Raw genomic sequence first — 21,709 nt, forward strand, 5'->3', positions numbered from 1 at the left:
TGAGGTATTTTGTTATAATTGTTGTGAGTCTGATTCTTTATATATGTAAGTATAAATGATATTTCATTATGCTAATTATTGTTTGGACTATTGTTTTTATGCTATCTAAATCAGTTATCTCTATTTCAGATTATTATCATATGCATAACAAAGAAATTATGGTTGTCTTATTTGTGTTACTCAAATTTGTATGTTTGTAAACATAGGTTTATGCAAGTATTTATGTTTATTTCCTCGACGATATTTGATTTCTCCTTCCAAGTGTTTGATTTTATATATCTGATATGGTTTCTTTTTCATTATTAATGTTTCATGATATAGTATTATACAAATATATATGTTTTTAATTGTATTTGATTTTATTTGCTTTTGTAGAGCCCCTGACGCAGCCCTTGTGGGCGAAACACAGTCTGTGTCGGGCGAATCTCTGAAAATAAAGTTTTGAACCATATCACTGATTGATCTGCTTTGTTTGTCTCCAGAACCTGCTTGAATATCTTCTGCACTTATCAGAGTCTGGTCTCAAGACCAACTCAGTAAGGAATCACCTTAGTGCGATTAGTGCTTATCATCGTGTAGAGGGTAAAGCCATCTCTGGAGAGCCTTTAGTCATTCGATTTATGAGAGGCTTGCTTTTGTCAAGGCCTCCTGTCAAGCCTCCTGCAGTGTCATGGGATCTCAACGTCGTCCTCACCCAGCTGATGAAACCTCCTTTTGAGCCTCTGAATTCTTGCCATCTGAAGTATTTGACCTGGAAGGTCATTTTCTTGGTGGCAGTTACTTCAGCTCATAGAGTCAGTGAGCTTCAAGCCCTGGTAGCTCATGCTCCTTATACCAGATTTCATCATAACAGAGTAGTACTCCGCACTCACCCTAAGTTCTTGCCAAAGGTGGTGTCGGAGTTCCATCTTAACCAGTCAATTGTCTTGCCAACATTCTTTCCCAGACCGCATACCCGCCCTGCTGAACGTCAGTTGCACACATTGGACTGCAAGCGAGCGTTGGCCTTCTATCTGGAGCGGACACAGCCCCACAGACAGTTCGCCCAATTGTTTATTTCTTTTGACCCCAATAGGAAGGGGGTCGCTGTCGGGAAACGCACCATCTCCAATTGGCTAGCAGATTGCATTTCCTTCACTTACGCCCAGGCTGGGCTGGCTCTTGAGGGTCATGTCACGGCTCATAGTGTTAGAGCCATGGCAGTGTCAGTGGCCCACTTGGTCAGCCACTATTGAAGAGCTTTGCAAGGCTGCGACGTGGTCATCTGTCCCCACATTCACATCACATTACTGCCTCCAGCAGGATACCTGACGCGACAGTCGGTTCGGGCAGTCTGTGCTGCAGAATCTGTTTGGGGTTTGAATCCAACTCCACCCTCCAGGACCTGATTTTATTCTGTTCAGGTTGCGCTCTGTTAGTTGTTCTTCGTAGGTCAATTTCTGTTATGCCCTCGCTTTTGCGAGGTTCCATTGACCTGGGTTCTTGTTTTGAGTGAGCCTGAGAGCTAGGGATACCCCAGTCGTGAGAACAAGCAGCCTGCTTGTCCTCGGAGAAAGCGAATGATACATACCTGTAGCAGATGTTCTCCGAGGACAGCAGGCTGATTGTTCTCACCTACCCTCCCTCCTCCCCTTTGGAGTTGTGCTTTGCTCATTCCTTTGCTTGTCATTCAACTGAGCGGGAACGGTTGCGCACGGGCGGGAAGACGGCCGCGCATGCGCGGTGGGCGTGCCCTGCGTGTGGGACCGCCCGCGAAGTTTTTTTCCGGTTGGTGGGGGCTGCCGTGGAGGTCAACCCAGTCGTGAGAACAATCAGCCTGCTGTCCTCGGAGAACACCTGCTACAGGTATGTATCATTCGCTTTGTGGTTCCATCAGTGGATTGTGTGCTCCACTTTTGCTTTTTTCCTGCATATCCTGTGGTGACAAATTCCATTTTGACAAGATTAATAAGAACATAAGCGTTGAATACTGGGACATTCTGAAGGTCCATCAAGCCCAGCATCCTGTGGCCAATCCAGGTCACAAGTACCTGGCAAGATCCCAGAACAGAATCAGATTTTATGCTGCTTTATCCTAGAAATAAGTAGTGGATTTTCCCAAGTCCATCTTAATAATGGTTTATGGACTTTTAGGAAATTATCTAAACCTTTTATTAAACACTGCTTAGCTAACTGCTTTTGCCACATTCCTGAATTTAGTTATATATTGAGTGAAGAAATATTTTCTCTAGTTTGTTTCAAATTTACTACTTAGTAGCTTCATTGCATGGCCCCTAGTCCTAGTATTTTTGAAAAGAGTAAACAATCGGCTTACCCTCCCATTCCAAGTCATTCAGTATTTTATAGACCGTATCTCCCCTCAGCCATCTCCAAGTTGAATAGGTTTACTGCTTTAGCCTTTCCTCATAGGGAAGTCGTCCCATCCCCTTTGTCATTTCCTTTGCCTTTCTCTGTACCTTTTCCAGTTTTTCTAATTCCAATATATCTTTTGAGACGCAGTCACTGGAAATTCACACAATATTTGAGGTGTGGTCACACCATGGAGTGATACAAAGGGATTATAGCACTTATTTTTGTTTTTCCATTCCTTTCCTTATAATTCCTAGCATTCTATTTGCTTTCTGCACACAGAGAAAAGGGTTTCAACATATCATCAATGGCACCTAGATCCTTTTCCTGGGTGATAATTCCTAATGTGGAATTGAGTCATGTAGCTATAGTTTGTATTCCTCTTTCCCATGTGTATCACTTTGCATTTGCTCATGTTAAATGTCATCTGCCATTGGGATGCCCAGTCTCGTAAGGTCCTCTTAGTTTTTCACAATCCTCTTGCATTTTAACAACTTTGAATAACTTCGTGCCATCAGCAAATTTAATTACTTCATTAGTTATTCCCATCTCTAGATCATTTATAAATGTTAAAAAGCAACAGCCCCAGCACAGACTCTTGGGGAGCCCCACTGTCAACTCTTCTCCATTGAGAATCCTGACCATTTACCCTATTCTGTTCTCTCTTCTAACCAGTTTTTATGTTTAAATCATTTTTATTCATTCAAAAATGTGTTACAACAAACATTGCATCTTTAAGAACAAACAACAATTTTCCCCCGTTTTCTTCCCCCCCGCTTCCCTCCCCCTTCTACTCCTAGCGCCCTCTGTCCCCCCAACTTCCCTTACCTCCCCACCATCCCACACCCCAAATCCCTATTCCCTTCCCCTCCCCATCTCTATCATTTAACTAACATTACATAATCTATATATTGAGCAAGTGACTCCGTGCCGATGGAGTTAAAGTATTCCAGAAAGGTGTCCATTGCTGCTGAAACTTTTCCCCTAAGGGGGTCTGAAAATCAGAGATCCCCACTCTCTCTATCCGCATCATTAATAACATTCTCGTCCGCCACTGTTGTAGGGTAGGGACCCTAGATGACAACCACTCAGGATAACTTGTTTTCCAACTATCACGGTTTGTAATATAAAGGCCATAAATCCTTTGACCACGAGCCGCTGTATCTGTGGTTGCCCGAATAGGAGGGTTGGGTTGTAGATCCAGCGCTGATACCATATTGTATTAACATACTTTACAATTGTCCTCCAAACTTCCACAATTTTCTCACATGACCAAAACATGTGCCCCAGAGTAGCGCCCTCCGCTCCACACTTCGGGCACTCCCCCCAAGATGACAGACCCATGTAAAATGGGGGGGGGGGGGGGGGGGGGATGTGTGTCCGGAGCACAAATTTATATTGTAATTCCCAGTGTGTGGACTGGTAAGTTACCCGTCTTAAGTGATAACTCATGAGACTGTATCAGTGCCGGTGTAATTTCTGTGTGGAGGTCCACTTTCCACTGTTGAGACAGTGTTCTGTAATCTGATATAGTGTCCTTTATGTGACGATGGTGATGTGAAAGTGGCACCTTCTGCTGGGCCTCCAGAGAAAAGGCTAGCTCAGGTTCCTCCTGCACATCTGCTGCCAAGTTCTCCCAGGGGAGTGATGTTAGATAGTGTTTCAATTGTCCATAATGAAACTGGTCACCATCTTTCAGGCCAAACTCTTTCGGTAACTCAATAAACAATTTCATGCGTCCCTCCTCTGTCACCACCTGTAGCAGATATTCCACACCTCGTTTTCTCCACCTCCGAAATGCTCCGTACATGCGGCCTGGTTCAAAGCCCACATTGTCACATATAGGCAAGTATGGTGTAATTTTTGCCGAAAATTGATGTATTTTGCAAACCCACTTCCAGGTTGCCACTGCTGATCCCATAATCAATGATTGTTACAGTATTCGCGGGATAGGCACTCCCGCAGTGTGTAAGTAATTGCTAAAGTGGATCTCCGGAGTGAGGTCTAATTCTACTCTGGTTGCAGAAAAGTCACTCGTACCTCGATACCAATCGTTCACATTTCTTATTCCGTTGGCCACGCTGAAATATTTCATATTTAGCAATCCTAGGCCTCCATATTCCACTGGTATGCAGAGCACTCTCATATACGGGCTTTCCTGCCACGCCAAAGATACCTTTGTATCATCTTGTCCAGTTCTTTCTCATCTTTCTTTTTCAAGTATAACGGCAAAGTCTGTAGAACATATAACCATTTAGGGTCCATGATCATGTTAAATAAAGCTATTCGGCCAAGCAAGGAGAGAGGCAACTTTGTCCATTCGTTTAACCTGCTTGCTGTGTCCTTTAAAAGTCTCTGAATATTGATCTCATACAGCTCATTCAACTCTGCTGTGATCATGACTCCCAGATACTTAATTTTACCCTGGGCCATCTGAAAGGGAATCCACCCTCCCAAGTTCCCCCTACCTATTTCCCCCACCAGGAGTGCTGATGACTTTGATAGGTTTAATTTAAACCCTGACATGTGCCCATAATGTTGAATCTGTTCTAACAGTGCCTCCGTAGATCTCTCTGGGTTAGTGACTGTCAACAATAAATCATCAGCGTATGCCAGTACTTTTATGGTTTGGTTCGGCACCTAACCTTTCGGGAAATATAGTATGCCCCCCCCAATCTATCTGCCCTATCAGATTGACTCTACACTTCTCTTAGATTGTACACTTGTCTTTAGAATGTACACCTGTCTTTTAGATTGTAAGCTGTCCTTCCATGTTAAATTGTACAGCGTTGCGTAACCCTAGTAGCGCTTTAGAAATGTTAAGTAGTAGTAGTTGGTTCCCCAAAGGTACACCCTCGATTTGTCTCGCGGCTTTCAATGTACGCAACAGGGGCTCCAGGGCGGAGTGGAGGAGTGGCCTAGTGGTTAGGGTGGTGGACTTTGGTCCTGGGGAACTGAGGAACTGAGTTTGATTCCCGGCACAGGCAGCTCCTTGTGACTCTGGGCAAGTCACTTAACCCTCCATTGCCCGCCGCATTGAGCCTGCCATGAGTGGGAAAGCGCGAGGTACAAATGTAACAAAACAAACAGCAATGGGGACAGGGGACACCCCTGCCTAGTGCCTCTCCCAATTTCAAACTCCCCCCCTTGCAGACCATTGACTAGTACACTTGCCATTGGATGACAATAGAGAACTTTAATTGTGTTCAGGAACCACCCTCTAAATCCCATATATTCTAGTGTGTGAAAGAGATATTCCCATTGCACTTGATCAAACGCGCCTTTTCGGCATCTAAACTAATTACCCAGGCTGGTTCCGCATTCTCTGTGCAAGCTGCCATTGCCATCAGCAGTCTACGGACGTTCTGCGTGGCTTGCCGGTGTCTCACGAACCCCACTTGCTCCATACCTATCAATCGCGGCAAGCACTCTGCTAATCGCTCTGCCAGCATTTTAGCCAATAATTTGGTATCAATGTTGAGGAGCGATATTGGCCTGTACGAGTCTGCCCTATCAGGAGGTCTTCCCGGTTTTGGGATCAACATCAGCGCTGTATTGGCGTATTGCGGGAAGTGTCCTGCCTCTATTATTCCCTCATAGTATTCTAACAAGGAAACTAATGCCTCCGGGGGTAGTGACTTGTATTACTCTTCCGAAAATCCGCCCGGGGCTGTGCGGGGTTTTTGCCCTTTAATTGTACCCTGCAATTCCACCAACATTAGTGGAGCATTTAACTTGTTTCTGTCTTCCCGTTAGCTTTTCTAATCCGGCTTTTAGCAAATAGTCTTGTACCTTGCACACATCACATGCTGGCTCAGCAGCATATAAATTTGAGTAGTATTGTTCAAATATCTTTCCAATCTCTTCTCTGGAATTAACCAGTACCCCCGCTTGATTCTTTAAAACTATGATGGCGCGAGACCCTCCCCAATTTTTAATCACCTTCACTAGCATCGGGCCTGCCTTATTCCCAAATCTGCTCAATTTATATCTGTAGTATAACGAGGACCGGACTTCCCTTTCATGTAACAAGGTGTTTAATGCTACCTGAACTACCTTTAACGCCTCCAGTGTTTCTGGGGTAGGGCGTCGCATATGCGTCCGCCTAGCCTTCAGATATTGTTTTTCTAAGTGTATAATACTAGCTGCCTGACGCGCCTAATACTGCAATATGCTATGATGTCTCCCTTGAGCACCGCTTTGGATGTATTCCATTATAACACGGGCTGCGCCTCAGCGTGTGTTCCATTATATTCCGCGTAGGATTCCCATTTTTTTGTTAAATAGGCCTCTAACCAGTTTTTAATCCACAATAGGACATCGCCTCATGGCTTTCTGATTTCCTCAGGAGTCTTTCATGAGGTACTTTGTCAAATGCCTTTTGAAAATCCAGATACACTACTCACCTTTATCTACATGTTTGTTTACCCCTTCAAAATATGGTAGATTTAGTGAGGCAAGATTTCTTTTGATTAAATCCATGTAGGCTTTGTCTCATTAATCCATGCTTATGTATATGGTCTGGAACTTTATTCCTAATTAAGAGAGATGCCTAGGGCGGATGGGGGGAGGGTCAGTGGGAAAGACTGGTTAGGTCTTAAATTTAAAATCCTAACTTTTTTTAATGTTACAGTGCTGCAACAATTCTGAACTACGTTAGAAAGTGCTAAAATTAGTTATTTGCTTGTTTAATTAAATTAAAACATTTTATCAAGCCCTATCCCAAGTTTTAAGTCATCAAAGTAATGTTCATTTACCCAAAGAAACTTCTTCTACTCTGAGCCCTGATCTTCCCTTGCTTAAAGGTAAAGCAAATAATTTTGCATCTTATAACAGATTTGATTACCTTTTTAATATTTTAGGGTTTTAATAACTACATTTAAACCAAGGCAACGGAATTTGACTCAAAAGCTAGTAACTAATTTTGTTTTTTTTTTATGAACAGTAGCTATAGAGAACCAAACTACTAAAAAATATGAAGTCTACTAATATTGTGAAAATTTGCAGTGCACTTAAGATGAGAAAAAATATTAAATGAAACCTCAAAACTCCAGATAGTGTTTCTTTATATATATATATATATATATATATATATATATATATATATATATATATATATATATATAGCGCATCATAAGCATAAAGCAACTGATCAAAATCAGACTAAAATAAGTACGACTCCTGCATAATTGGCATAGCTAGTAAAAGGAAGATCAACTGAGAAATATGGTTATCAAAAGATAATCCAACATCTAGCAAAACTCTCAGATTACATACTTGGTCTTTCGCCAGCATATTGGACCCTTCCCATGATAAAGATGGATGGGAAAACTGACATCTTCTCATGAATCCATAAGAATTTAGTTTTGGATGCATTCAACATCTGGATTTTAATTTGTCTGACAGATTTGCAGTTAAATTGGCCCTTGGGCTGATCCCAACAAAATAACTGATCATCTGCAAATGAGTGGATCTGTGTTTCACATCTCAATGCGATATCAATAACTGGACATAAAGATTAAAAAGCAGTGGTGACAATTGGAGCACCTTTGTGATAAATGATTTAAATATTTACAACAAAATGGTTTCCATATTATGGAACTTCCTAAAACCAGACAAACTCAGAACCTTCTGCTTCTCAACAAAATCACCCTATGTACTGCTTTGTGGAAAATATGATACAAACCAAATTAAATGTTTAAAGTGTAAGAAATCACTCAGCGTGTCACCAAAGCGCACACTAGTGCGTCGTCATAGCAGAATAGAGCTGTATGCTACTTCTGCTAATGGTGACTGTTCACACATCCCTGTGATTTATGTGAACGTGATAAATATTGTAACCTATATCCACAAAACAATATCATAGAATGTGTATTAATTGTGCCCCAAAATGCAACACAAATCATGAATCTCTACACAGAGCAATATCAATATCAAAAAAACTTAACTGTGGCATTTCTGTACAGCTCTGAGGTGCCCCATTTCATATTCCTTCATCAGGAGCTATATTTACAGCCAAAACTTATTCAGTTCCTAAGTCACCATCATGAAGATCATTCCATTAAAGACCAATACTCATTTCTTTACAATATTTATCATAAGAATTCAAATGAATGTTTGAACCTAGTCACCATTAGCAGAAGTAGCATACAGCTCTAGTCTACTTTAAAGACGCACTGGTGTGCACTTTGGTGACACTCTGAGTGATTTTTTACACTGTGAGCATTTAATTTGGTTTGCATCATATTTTCCACAAAACAATACATAGGAATATTTTTAGAGTATTGGGAATTGATGATAATTATTCTCTAACAGGCTTGTTCTCAACAAAATCAAGCAATTGTGTTAAACCAGTTTTTCTAAAATTCGTGTGCCTGATAAACCTGTGTAAAGAACCCCTGTTAAAAGTGAGGGAAACTTTAGAGTTTTAGTGTTTGTTTTATAAAGCTAACAGCTTAGATTAGACTAGCGTGTAAAGTTCTTGAATTGCCTTACAAATATTTTGCAAGCATTCTTCTTAGCTGGGTGAATATTGTGGAGTGATTTGTATATTAACATTTTTTTTTCTTTTCTCTGCAGGGCAAATTTATTAGGATTAATTTTGATGTCAATGGTTACATTGTTGGAGCCAACATTGAAACTTGTATCCTTTTATTACTAAGCTTGAAATGTATTTGGCTTTATTTACTGCCCTTTTGATGTCACTCAAGGCAGTGTACAACAATAAGCTGGACACAGAGAACAGTAAAAATACATAACGGTACACTTTATGGCATAATGTACTAAAATCTAAACATGGACATTAAAAACATCTTAATAGTATGTAAACTGAGGGGGGACATTTTATTTATTACATTTGTATCCCACATTTTCCCACCTTTTGCAGGCTCAATGTGGCTTACATATAACCGTTAACGGTGTTGGCCGACTATGGTTTGTGTTAATGTTTGTGGGTTTGTATGTATTGTATTGGGATGAGATGATGTAGATGAGTAACAGGAATTAGAAAATCAAGGTGATTAAGAAAAAATTGCATGGTGAGTTGGAAACGCTGCATGAAAATGATGTAACAGTGGATAAGCAAGTCCTGGGACAGCATGTGTAGCTGGTGTTACCCTTCTGTTTGGCTAGCTAGTTAGCTGCTTCTACAAAGAGAAGTTATAGGGTAATCTCCAACAAAACCGGAGTCTGTGCTGAATGGTGGAAGGAAGGAGAACAATCTTTCATCTCTTCCCCCCCCCCCAAACAAAAATCTCTGGTTTAACTTTTCATAAACCAGTAAACTGTCCCCCCCCCCCCCCCCCCCACACACGCACATTGCATTTCTTTCCACTCAATTGTGTTCTTGGTCATGAAAGTCAACCCATTTTATTCCTGGGGGAATTTGCAGCGCAGAATTCTGCAAAGCTTACCAGCATTAGCTGTTCTCTTCCCCCTCCTCTGTAGAGATCTCACAGGAGGAGAAAGAAGTGAACTGCTGCACATTGAGTCATTCTTTTTCCTCTTCCTTTGCTGACTTAGACCTGACTGAACTGCATGGTTCATATACACAGTTGGGTTCTAAACTGGCAAAGGAAGAGGAAGTGACCCATTGTACAACGGTTCACCACCTCCTACTGTTCACACTCTTCAGGAGAGGGGAGAGAGCAGTTAATGCTGGCTGAGTGTGCCATGAGGAGGCGTGGGGGGTAAGAGCAAATGATGTGCCATGGAAGGGGCAGAGCAAGGTGGGTGTGCCATTTGTGGGGGGTGGAGTCAAGCTTGAGAAGGTGTGAGAGTAATAGCTGGGGTGAGGAAGAGAGAATGAGGTGGTGGTATTACATGTAAGAGAAGATGGAGGAGGGGCAGATTTAGAAGGCTTGGAGTTAGAGAACTGCAGGGAGAATCTGCTACAGTACAAGGAGAAAAAATCCACAGACAGAATCCCCCTTGTAGTGACATACAATCCAGAGCTGGAAAAACTGAGGAAAATCATAAGAGATCTACAACCTATACTCCAGGAGGATGAATTACTGAAAGAGATATTCCCATCCCCACCAGTACTGGCCTTCCGACAGCCACCCAACTTAAAACACAAGCTAATCAGAAGTAAACTTCCATCACAGACTGAAAAGGAACAGAAGGGCACACTTCCCTGTAATTTGTCCAGTTGCAAACTATGCCAAAATATTTCACAGGACCCCAAAGTCATCCACAAAGGAAAGATATTCAACATAAAGGGATCTTTCACTTGCTCATCTTCCAATGTGGTATATATCATTCAGTGTAGAAAATGTAACGAAGGATGCTATATTGGAGAAACAGGCCAGATGCTTAAGACAAGATTCAATTTACATAGTCATCACATGAACAATACTGGTGCCAGTAGGGTTCCCACGCCTGTTAGTCAACATTTTACAGGACCAGGACACTGTACCAGTGACTTCACAGTGAGAATCCTGAAAGGTAACTTTAAAACCATACAAGAACGTAAGACCTTTCAAGTCAGAATGATTGAATATTTTAACACCCAACAGAAAGGACTTAACAAGGATCTGGGGTTCCTAGCCCATTATAAACCATAAAGCTGTATGTCTGTGTTGATCACCCTCCTCTCACCTATCCACATCCATCCTGTTAGAATATCAATGATATGCTTTGATGTCCCCATGCATACCTCCTACCCACCCCCATCCTCCCACCCTGTCAGACTGTCATAGTAATGCTTGAATGTTTTCACTTATATACACTGTCAGCTAGCACATTTGCTTATTTCCGATCTGAGGAAGAAGGGCAATCAAGAAATGTATTAAGTTATGTCCAATAAAAAAGGTATCATCTTATTTTCTTTTCCATGTTTTATTTTTTGATTTCTATTGATAACCTTAAGAGTGGACTAACACGGCTACCACACTCCTCTACTTTGAGTCTATAGTAATTCTCAAGATCTCTGTTTTATCCAGATTTACTTTTACTTTAAATCCAGCCACCTTCCCATAATCTTGTAACTCCTGTAAAAGATCTGGTAGTGAAAAATGTGGATGCCCCACATAGCACAAAACATTATCTGCAAATAATGCAATCTTATGAGGTTGGTCCCCCATTTGGAACCCCTGTGTATTTGGATTTGAGTGAATTCTCTGAACCAAAGGCTCAACAGACAGGGCAAATAAAAGTGGCAAGAGTGAGCATCCCTGTCTTGTTCCTCGTTCTGTTCTCAAGGGTCCTGTATAGCTCCCATTCACCTTAACCCGTGCTGTAGGCGCCAAATACAAACACCTACTTTTTCCATAACTCTCCACAGAAACTCCCAGCGGACCTGGTCAAGCATCTTCTCCACATCTAAGGCCAGTAAAAGTAATTTTAACCGGGTCTGCTCGTTTTGCCACAAAGCTCACTTGGTCTTAGTGTACAACCCTGGTAATACCTATCCTAACTATGTAGCTAACACCTTTGCCAGTAGTTCTTTATGGCCTGTCCCAATTTTGCCACCTGTATGGGTATTTCCAGTCCCGCTTTTTCCTCTTCAGACAAAATCGGCAGCTATACTTGCTGTAAATAGGAATCTAGATCTCTCCCTCATAAGGTTTCGTTTGTCCATATAGCTTCTTATAAAATTGATAAAATCTCAAATCTTATCGGTGTAACATAATTGCCCCCCTGACCCCCTAATTTGTTCTAGCCCCTGAGCCACCCTTTGCTCCTTTAGCATTCTTGCCAATTGCATCCCTGATTTATTCCCAAATTTAAATGAGTGGTGCTTTAAGCATTTATGCTTAAAATCAATCTGTTCGAGCTGCCAGTGCCCCAACTCAGCCCTAACATCATTTAACTCCCTTGGACTTGGGTTCCTCTGTCTCTGCTCTGAATTAAGAGTTGTTCTTGAAGCCTAAGATGTGTCGCTCCCCATTCACCAAATGCCCCTGTACCACGGCTTTAAGTTCATACCACAGTATAGTATCATTCACCTCCCCATTGTCACTATGCAATAAATAATTCTGTATAACTTCTTTCACATCCTCACAGACCAGCCCTCTCCCCTCGTGTTACCCTCCAAAACCACTTCCACCCACACTGGGGAATGGTCAGATATGTACATCTGCTCTTTATTTGCATATTTGACTTTGGTGGCACCACATGTCTTTTCAAGTGTATGTACCCGCTGCATGTGAGTAAAAAGCATAGCCTTTCATCAAGGGGTGATGTAGTCTCCATACATCTAAAAGTTCTAATACCTCATCAAAGCTTTCCTGTGTTTTCTATTGTAATCTCCCTTACCCATGGAATTATCCCATATTGCATATGGAGTCAAATTAGTCTCCGGATATAACTTACCCTCTCACAAATTTCTGCAAGGGGTCCAATATGGTGCAAAAGAAAAAAAAAGCCCCTTGACTTATTAGGAGCATAGATATTAGCCAGAGTAATAGGTATGCCTTGTCGTTGCCCATAGACCGCTATACATCGTCCCTGTGTATCTTTATATTCCCCTTCCACTACCAGTGGACAAGTATTTTCAGTCCCCCTTTCCTGTCTCACCCCTCTGAAGTGTGGTTTGGCTACTTTTTTTTTTTTTTTTTTTTTTGCAGTCAGCAAGCTAGTTCCAGTTTTTCTACTAACTGCAAAACCCTGCTGTGGTGACATCAATTAGTTTGGCTGCATTTGTCATCTGTTAGACAGTGGTATAGTCCTCTATAGATACCTTCACCAAACACTATTTTAACTACTCTTCAAAAGCAGTGCTGTATTTAGAAATCTGTGTATGTAAAACTTCAGCTTGTTTCCCGCACCTAGTTGATCACTTGGGTTGCAGACTCTGAGGAAAAAATAAGCAACTTAATTTTAACAATCAGCTTGGGAGTATTCACTAGTATGGCTGTAGCAATCCTCCTAGACAATACAGAAATCCAAATCATAAACGGGGGAAAAATAGATCCTGTGAGTTTTGGGGATAAAGTTGTTTTACAGCTAAAGTTATGTATTTCTTTCCTGAGCTAACAGTGGATAACTAGAATGGTACCATTCAAATTGTTCTAGTTGAGAACAACAACAACCTGGTACTTGTTTAAAGAATATCATTCACTATCCACTGCTTGCATGTCTCTAGACCATTAAATGGGGAGGAAAAATACTTCAGATGCTCGGTGACCACTCTCACTTCTCTTATAGCGGATACCTTGCTGCTCAGAGTTTACTTTTGAAAGTTTGTTTTTCCAATGTAAACTACTGGCGAGCGTCATGAGTCAAAAAACCTCACCATATGTGCCTCATTACATTTTTATATATTTTTTTGTATTATGCAATACTCTAATATTTTAATTTAAAGATACAAGAGGCACTTATCTGGTATACAGCTTAGACTAGTGGGTAGTTGAGAACAGCAGTTCAGGAAAGAAAAATGCCTAGATCTGAGGTTAATCCTTGGTATACTTAACTGTTTTTTTGAAAAAATCTTCAAATTTAGAGAATCTGATTAAAAACATGTGAGGAACAAGCTAGGGATTACTGGAGAAAACAGATTAAGGCTTATAAAGAATTGATAAAAACTGAAACACTTTTCCCCAAAAATAGAGAGCTCAAATTCATCACAATTTTTTTAGATTAGTTGTCATTTACTAGCGTCCTACAGCTTGCATACACAAGCTTTTGCATATATATATTTTTTTCAATCTAAAGTGACTAAACTTTTGCAAACTATCCCACATTTGAAACATGATGTGGATGGTGGTGTGGTTGAGGATTGTCATGCGAGTTGTTCAGCAGACTGTTCCTGGCCCACCTCACAAATTGTTTATTCCAGCATTTGTCGCTTGGTATCTGAATTTGCCAGAGGCTCCTTCATTTTAGATCCATGTTGATCAGATTTACTTAACAGTATGCCAAAAACTGATTAATTCATTGCTGCATGAAGAAGTTTAGTGTTCTCTTTTGAAAGAGAATTAACACTAAACTTCCTGAAAGGTGAAAATTTGGAAAATAAACTCATCTAGTAGCTAATTCCTACGTTAATCAAAATTGTGGAGGCAGCAGTTGCTAATCAGTTTCAAAATTTTGAACATTAAGTTTTGGATCCAATGTAGTCAGGATTTCCTTCTACTTTTAGTACGGAAACTGTTCTGGCTGGACTCCTTTCAGAAATCAGATTAATTTTGGCCAAGAGTCATGTTTTTCTGATGTAACTGGATCTTGCTGCATCGTTTGGGGGGGGGGGGGGGGAGGTTACAAAGGTGAGCTACTGTTTTTAGCATACTCTAACCATGTAGATGCCCACTATGGCCATCTACACGGTTAGTGCGTGCTAACTTTTAGTATCTGCTAAAAAATGTTAGTGCATCTTTGTAAATGGAGCCCTTGTTTTGGTAAATCACGATATCTTAGCTAGATTGTCAGTGGTGAGTTATCTGACAAGGCTTTGATGTGATTTTTCAGATTTAAAAAAAAAAAATCACCAAGTGCTTTGGCAGAAAAATTTGGCTACCCTCTTTAGAGTTTGATGCATGGTGTTCCTCAGTGTTCTACACCCTATACTTTTTAGTTTTCATCCGAGTTTGATATTTTTCTTGTATGAATGATATTGTATTCTTGTTCCTTTTGGGTTTCTGATATACATTGTTTACTCTTATGAGTAAGGTTTTTGATTAACTTTTTGGTTGGATGTGTGTTCTGGATTTGAAAATTAACCCAGCCAATTCTTTGGCTTAAATTCTTCTCACAATAAACCACAGTTGTTACTTAAATTGGCAAATGAAGAAATTTCCATCAGTGAAAAGATTAAACTGCTAGGTATTTTGTTAGATTCAAATATCGTGATTTTAAATAATTTTTAAACTCAAGATGCTACTACAAGTCTTTTTTTTTTTTTTGATTCTTCCTTTTTAAGTTGTTCAAGCTATGGTCTCAGCAATTGATTATTGTATATTTGGGCCCCCCTGGTGATAAAATTGAAATAAACCTGCAGATTATTCAAAATGGAGCAACTAAATTGATATTAGTGGGTACCTGGTTTTGAACATGTTACAGGGTTAGGACACATTAATTGAAGCATGTCTGAGTATACTTAGTAGTATACTCATTGAACTGAATTTAAATTACTGGCATTGTAATTAAGGTTTTATATGGATTGGCTCCTGGATATGTACAGAACCATGTGAGGCAAAATCAATCCAAGATGTTAAATTATGAATTCCTATAAAGGCTTTATGTAGATTGAGAACTTTTAATAAGACTATATTGGGGAGAGTTTCCGAACTCATGAATTCATGACCTCTGGATATTAGAGTGGAATGTGATTATGTGAAATTGTGATGCTTGTTGAAAACTTTGTTATTCTGTAAATACTTTGCAGAATTATGAGTTCTAAAGTCTGAATGTTCTGATTTTGAAAATATTTTCATTTGGTTAATTTTGAGATAATTGAACATTCTTCCAAACTCAAGTCTATATTTTGTCAGTTTTAAGCTATGCAGTTAATTTTGTTCAAGGCAAGATTCATTTATTGTAGCTTATTCCTGTTCCTGAACTACTGGATTGTAGTGCATTTTGGCAGAGGAATAAGCTACAGTAAATGAATTTTGCCTTGATGAATGAAATCACACAGCTGAAAACTAGCAAAAAAAAAATGGACTGAGCAAGTTTTAAAAAAGTGTTCTCCAATATATGGTATCTGTGCTTGTTTTGTAATATTTTTGAGTTAAATATTGTATGCTTTTGTATTTTATTGTTTTTCTTTCTGCCTAGAACTATTTGGTCAAGCAGAATATGATTAGATTAAATTGTAGCTATATGTTTGTGATCGGTGTTATCTGTGGACAGCTAGATCCCATAGATGCATCCTTCCATTCATCCTGTTGAAGCTAGCTTGAGCACTGACAGAATGTGATTGTGAGCAGAGGAGCACTCATACAGGTCTAGTAAATCTTTCCAGAAGTTTGTGAGCTCTGGGAGAGCAGACTCAGCTCAGCTGTCTCTGCCACTTGTGTGGCTACAGGATCCCAGTGTCAGAAAACATAACAGGTACGTAACTCTTTTTTTTTTTTTTTTTTTGCCACTTACCGTATTTTTCGGACTATAAGACGCACCGGACCATAAGACGCACCTAGGTTTTAGAGGAGGGAAATAGGAAAAAAAAAATTTTCCTCTTTCCCTCCTCTAAAACCTAGGTGCTCTGCTCCGGTGCGTCTTGTCCGGGTTTCGGACCTCCGTTCCAGTACTTACATGATTCCATGTGCCCTGGTGGTCTAGTGATGTCGGGGCAGGAAAGAGCCCCCTCTTTCCTGCCCATCGCGCTGCTCTCCGTGCTCCTCAATGCTTTCTGACGGTCTCGGCGAGATTCAAAATGGCCGCCGAGAATCTCGGCGGCCATTTTGAATCTCGCCGAGACCATCAGAAAGCATTGAGAAGCACGGAGAGCAGCGCGATGGGCAGGAAAGAGGGGGCTCTTTCCTGCCCTGACGTCACTAGACCACCAGGGCACATGGAATCATGTAAGTACTGGAACGGAGGTCCGAAAACGCTACCTTCGGACTATAAGACGCACCCCCCATTTTCCTCCCAAATTTTGGGGGGAAAAAGTGCGTCTTATAGTCCGAAAAATACGGTAGTATTGGTCAATGCAGTGAGGACATTTTAAAATACTGTGGTGTTAGGCTTGAATATGAGAATTTGAATCTGCTTGTTTTCTCCTTTGCATGCTTTCTGTGTTTTTTTTTCCTTTGCTTTACATGTTTTCCCTACTTGTAGTTGTTTTCCTTGATTTCCTTAAAGATCTTCTGGAGAAATCACGCGCAATTCGTCAAGCCAAAGAGGAGCGCACCTTCCATGTCTTCTACTATCTTCTATCTGGTGCAGGGGAACACTTGAAGAGTAAGTGGTTCAATGCATGTAATATGCAGTATAAATTGTTACAAGGCAGCACATCCATTACGTATTTCACTGGAAATATTTTTTTTAATAGAAAAGGGTAACGACTTATGAATTTAGTGGATCAGTTCAAAACATTATCCAAAGCTCCTGGATATTGTACATAAGTCACCCAAATTTTCCATCTAAATTAGAAACACCGAGACAACAATCAAGATTCTTTGAGGTTTTTTTTTTAATAATTTGACCATGAAATCAGTTGTCATGCCTTGTTTTAACTACCCTAAAGATGCAGGAAAATAGTTTGTGTATCAAGACTTTTTAGTTTAATGCTGTAAACATTAGACTGCTCTTGCTTGACTTACATATAGCTGCAAATTTTCTTATAAATTTGACCAGAAAATGAGAATTTCAGATAATAAAGTTCTGCATGATGAAAGACTGGACTTGTCCATTGACAAGCATAAATTAGCCACACATGGGGCAAAAACATCCAGAGGTGGCAACACAAAGCCCAGTTCAAGCTTAAGACTAAGATGTCTACATGACTACATTGGAGTCCTGCATGTGCTAATGTTCTTGTGGTTCCTCAGCCTGTTTGTATTCACTTAGTTTTCATTCAGCATGGCCTCTGGGTGCTCCACTTTCCCTCTAACTTCTAAATAAAAGCAACTTTTCCTTACCTTGACTTTCCACCACTGAGTTCAACTTTACTGGTTCTCCCCCTCCGCTCAGTGCTGAATATCCTATCCGGATTGAAGATGTGCCTGTGTAGAGCAAAGATGTTTGTCTTATGCACATGCAGTTTGCCACTTCTTGGGACCTGCTCATGTTTCCCAGAGTAGTAAGGTACTGATACTACCTATGGCAGGAATGCTGGAAATTACTACTGTCATTTCTATAGTGCTACTAGATGTTCACAGCACTGAGATGTATGCAATGCTGAAATAAGGAGAGAAGCTTAAGGAGGTTTATTCTCGGGAACCAGTCAGAGCAGGCATGTGTATGGTGGTATATTCCCAGCCCCTCCTGCAGGGCCCAGTCACAACATACGAGTGTCTTTGAGTTGTCCAGAAAGCTCAGACCTGATCAACGCTTGCTAGCCCCCTCAAACAGGATTCTTGCTTGCTCGATGTAGTCAGTTCTGTTTGGGGCAGAAACAGGTACTGCTGACAGAGCACATATATCTTCTGACGGTGCCTCACCAAATTGAATAGGAAAGACTCTGCAAAGCTTAAACACCTGGCTGTTCTAGTCTGAATAGCACCATTGCGTTCTGTAGTGATGCTTGCAATAGCAGAAAAGCTACTTCTTGTAGCAACACAGGTCCTGTATTGGTGCAAAAATACTAACACAGCAACCTTAAGCTCAGCTGAGCTATGAATCATTTGTATCTGTTAACTTTCAGGGTCTTATCTACAATTAGATCAGATGAGTCTGGAGCTTGAGCAAGAGAATGAACAATCACTTTTTCAAGAAATCCTGGAGTTTAGGTACAAGCGTCAGACTTTGACAAGTTTAACATGGGTGATACAATTAGAGAAGCTCTCCCTCTGGGTCTAGACATGCATCAAGATGCCAAACTCTTCTGGTTGCCCGGTGAAGGATCTTGGTATCAGACCACTTCACCTGTATGGTCAAGGGTTGAATAATTAGCGGGGCTTCTGACCTTGCCACAGATGCCTAGAAGTATATCATAAAAATTATCCTATCTCAGACTGTTGGAGACCCTACACCTCCATCCCCTTTTGAGGAAAGAAGCAGGTTGCTGGTCAGGCTAGAATCAGTACAATAGAATGCAAAGGGCATCTTCATTTTTCATAAGAAACATTGAAGGCAGCGTTCAGAACCTCAGACCTGACCCACAGCCATGCTAGGTTCTTACCCCTGTGAAAGAGACTAAGACATCAACAGACTTTTGGTGGATGCTCTGAACTGGTGAAGCACAGCTCAGCTGTTTTCAGAACCTTTTGACAGTGGTAGGAAATAAACTAACCCACCCCACTGCAAAGAAATCTCTTCTTTTAGAAAGCCTTACTAGTACCTTCAAACTATTCTAGTGACCTATATTAAATGATCCAAACAACCACGGGCACAGATCTACAAATGGCAGTAGAAGCCATAACCATCTGTAAGCCTGAACCTTTTCTTCAGGAGAATCTACCAAACAGTAGCAGACTGGCATTTCAATGAAGCCTGGGGCTAGACCATATGCAAGTGAGTATTGCACGTTGGCCAAGAGCTGCATATTGTATCTTGTTACCACCATATGGGCCTCTTCCAGTTTCTTAGGTCCAGGACTTGGCAGAGGTGTGGAATCCCTGTTGTGAGAGAGCCATAGGATGGACCTCTCCAGAGACTTCTAGGGTTTATATTTCTGAAGAAAGCTGGAGATGTTTTAGACAGCAGAGCCCTAGAGCCTTTCAATATGGATTTTCTTCAGACATTCTCCTGGATAAGACAGACTAATTGTGTGTTAGACTTAAAGGATGCATATATCAGACATCCCTCTCCTCAGTCTTTACATGACATTTCTAATTTCTATAGTGAATAGAACCAATTATCAATAGAGTACTTCTGTTTAGCTTTGAGTTCATGAAATCCCTAGGCTGAGCTCCAGTAAAACAAGGGATCTTTGTGTTAATCTGGATCAATCCATTTGGCTACATGTGCATAGACTTTTGGGCTTTAAGGGTCCGGTGATACCACCTAATTGTCTTTGAGCGATGTTTGTTATATATTGGATGGTCAAAGCTCTGATGTTATCCATAATCCTTTCTCATGGGCTTAGATTTTAACCACAAAACCAGCTGGTGACAACTGAAAATAGTTGAGGGTTCTCATTCTCTTCTGCCATGTGCAGTTAAGTAGACAGATAAAGTTTGTATCAGATAATGCTTAAACCAAGCAATAGTCAGTATTTTAAGTTTTTGATGTACTACCCGTCAATGTGTGCTGCTTTACAATAAGTACATAAATAATGCCACACTGGGAAAAGACCAAGGGTCCATCGAGCCCAGCATCCTGTCCACGACAGCAGCCAATCCAGGCCAAGGGCGCCTGGCAAGCTTTCCAAACAACGTTTAATAAAACAGATAATGACCAATTTGTACATGAATTCAACTGGTTAAGGGAATCTGAAGAGAAATAAAGGAAATGGGGATTGGGGGGAGGAAAGCCATTGTACTGTAAGACAAAAGGCCTAGTCAGCCTCCGGTCCAATTGCCCACCACACCATCATAGATATTAAGTGGTTAAGAACCAAAAGCTTTTATGAAAAATGTCCACGTTCAGCTTTAAAGATTTTAAAGGCTGTTTCCTGCCTTAAAACGTTTTTAGGGAAAGGCTTTCCAGAGAGCTGGGTGTAGAATACAGAAAGAACAATGAATAGCCTTGAACCTTATGCCTATAAGGCTACCATAATGAATATAGTGGGAATAAATAGAATTACGAGGTTACATTAGTCTTGGGAGAGTTTGCATACAAAAGGATAATGAAATAGCAAGGTGCTGCCTGAGCAAGCAAGGAGGAGAGGGGTAGTTCATACTCCAGAAGAGAGATGTTAAGAATTTGTTGGTGGGCCACAGGAAAAGTCTTCCACGTGAATATCCAATCCCTAGTTTTGACATCCCATCACAGAAAATGGGAGAGGTTTGTCTAGAAAGCCTTCATTGCGTTTTCAAATGGAGTACCTTTTCACTGTGTTCAAATGACAATATCTATTTCATTTATTCTGATTTGTGCGTAGCCCTTCTGTGAAGGTTCATCTGAAAAGAATGCTGTATACAGCTGAAGGAACTAGGAGACACACCCTAAAATGCAAATTCATAAATGGCCTTTGGCACACACATCTGTAGATTCCACTCAGCCCATTAAATTCACATTTTGTAAGAGGAATAGGATTAATCCAGGGGTTTTGTCACCTCTTGGTTGCCAATAACAGAGTATAAATCTAATAGTGGAATCAAGTATGTTATATAGCCTGTGTGTGGGGTGGGGGGTGTTTGAACAAGACCTTGTAGATGAGGAGAGTTGTGTACTTCAAAAACTTGTAGTCCAGGGCCTTGTGCAGAGTAGATATGCTTGCATATCTCCAGATTATGCACTATATAGTCACAACTTCTGAAAAAGGTATAGATAGGGAGGCACAGGACATGGTGTCAGAAACCTGGTTGGGTAATCCAAAAGGGGCACACCTCTATTTTATTCACAGAATCCAATCAGTTTGTTCATTCCTCTTAGTTTCTTCCATTTGCTGTCTGGCTCATGCTATGGTTATTTTACGGATTTTACTACTGTAATTCTACTCCATCATCCTTTATACTAGAGTGTTTTCTACTGATTCAATCTACGACTTTAAACTTATTCATCATGCACATTGTTCTGAACCTTTTAATCCCCCCCCCCCCCCCCCCTTTCATCTTGAACACCTGCTTCTGGTCTTAATCAGATTCAGTTTTAAAATACTACTACTTGTCTTTAAGAATTGTTCTTTGGTAGCTCCAGTTTATTTACCCAAACT

At 40.7% G+C, this 21,709-nt stretch overlaps 1 protein-coding gene across 1 annotated transcript in view; it reads left to right on the forward strand.

Annotated features, from left to right (window-relative positions):
• The window catches only part of MYH9 (myosin heavy chain 9), a 390,958-nt gene that overhangs the window by 115,632 nt on the left and 253,617 nt on the right, over positions 1-21,709 (forward strand). The window contains 2 exon segments of the mRNA XM_030206870.1: positions 8,929-8,992; positions 17,092-17,190. Coding sequence (XP_030062730.1) covers positions 8,929-8,992; positions 17,092-17,190 — 163 coding nt within the window.

The sequence above is a fragment of the Microcaecilia unicolor genome, chromosome 1 (assembly GCF_901765095.1).
Source record: "Microcaecilia unicolor chromosome 1, aMicUni1.1, whole genome shotgun sequence".
In the NCBI taxonomy this organism is placed as follows: domain Eukaryota; kingdom Metazoa; phylum Chordata; class Amphibia; order Gymnophiona; family Siphonopidae; genus Microcaecilia; species Microcaecilia unicolor.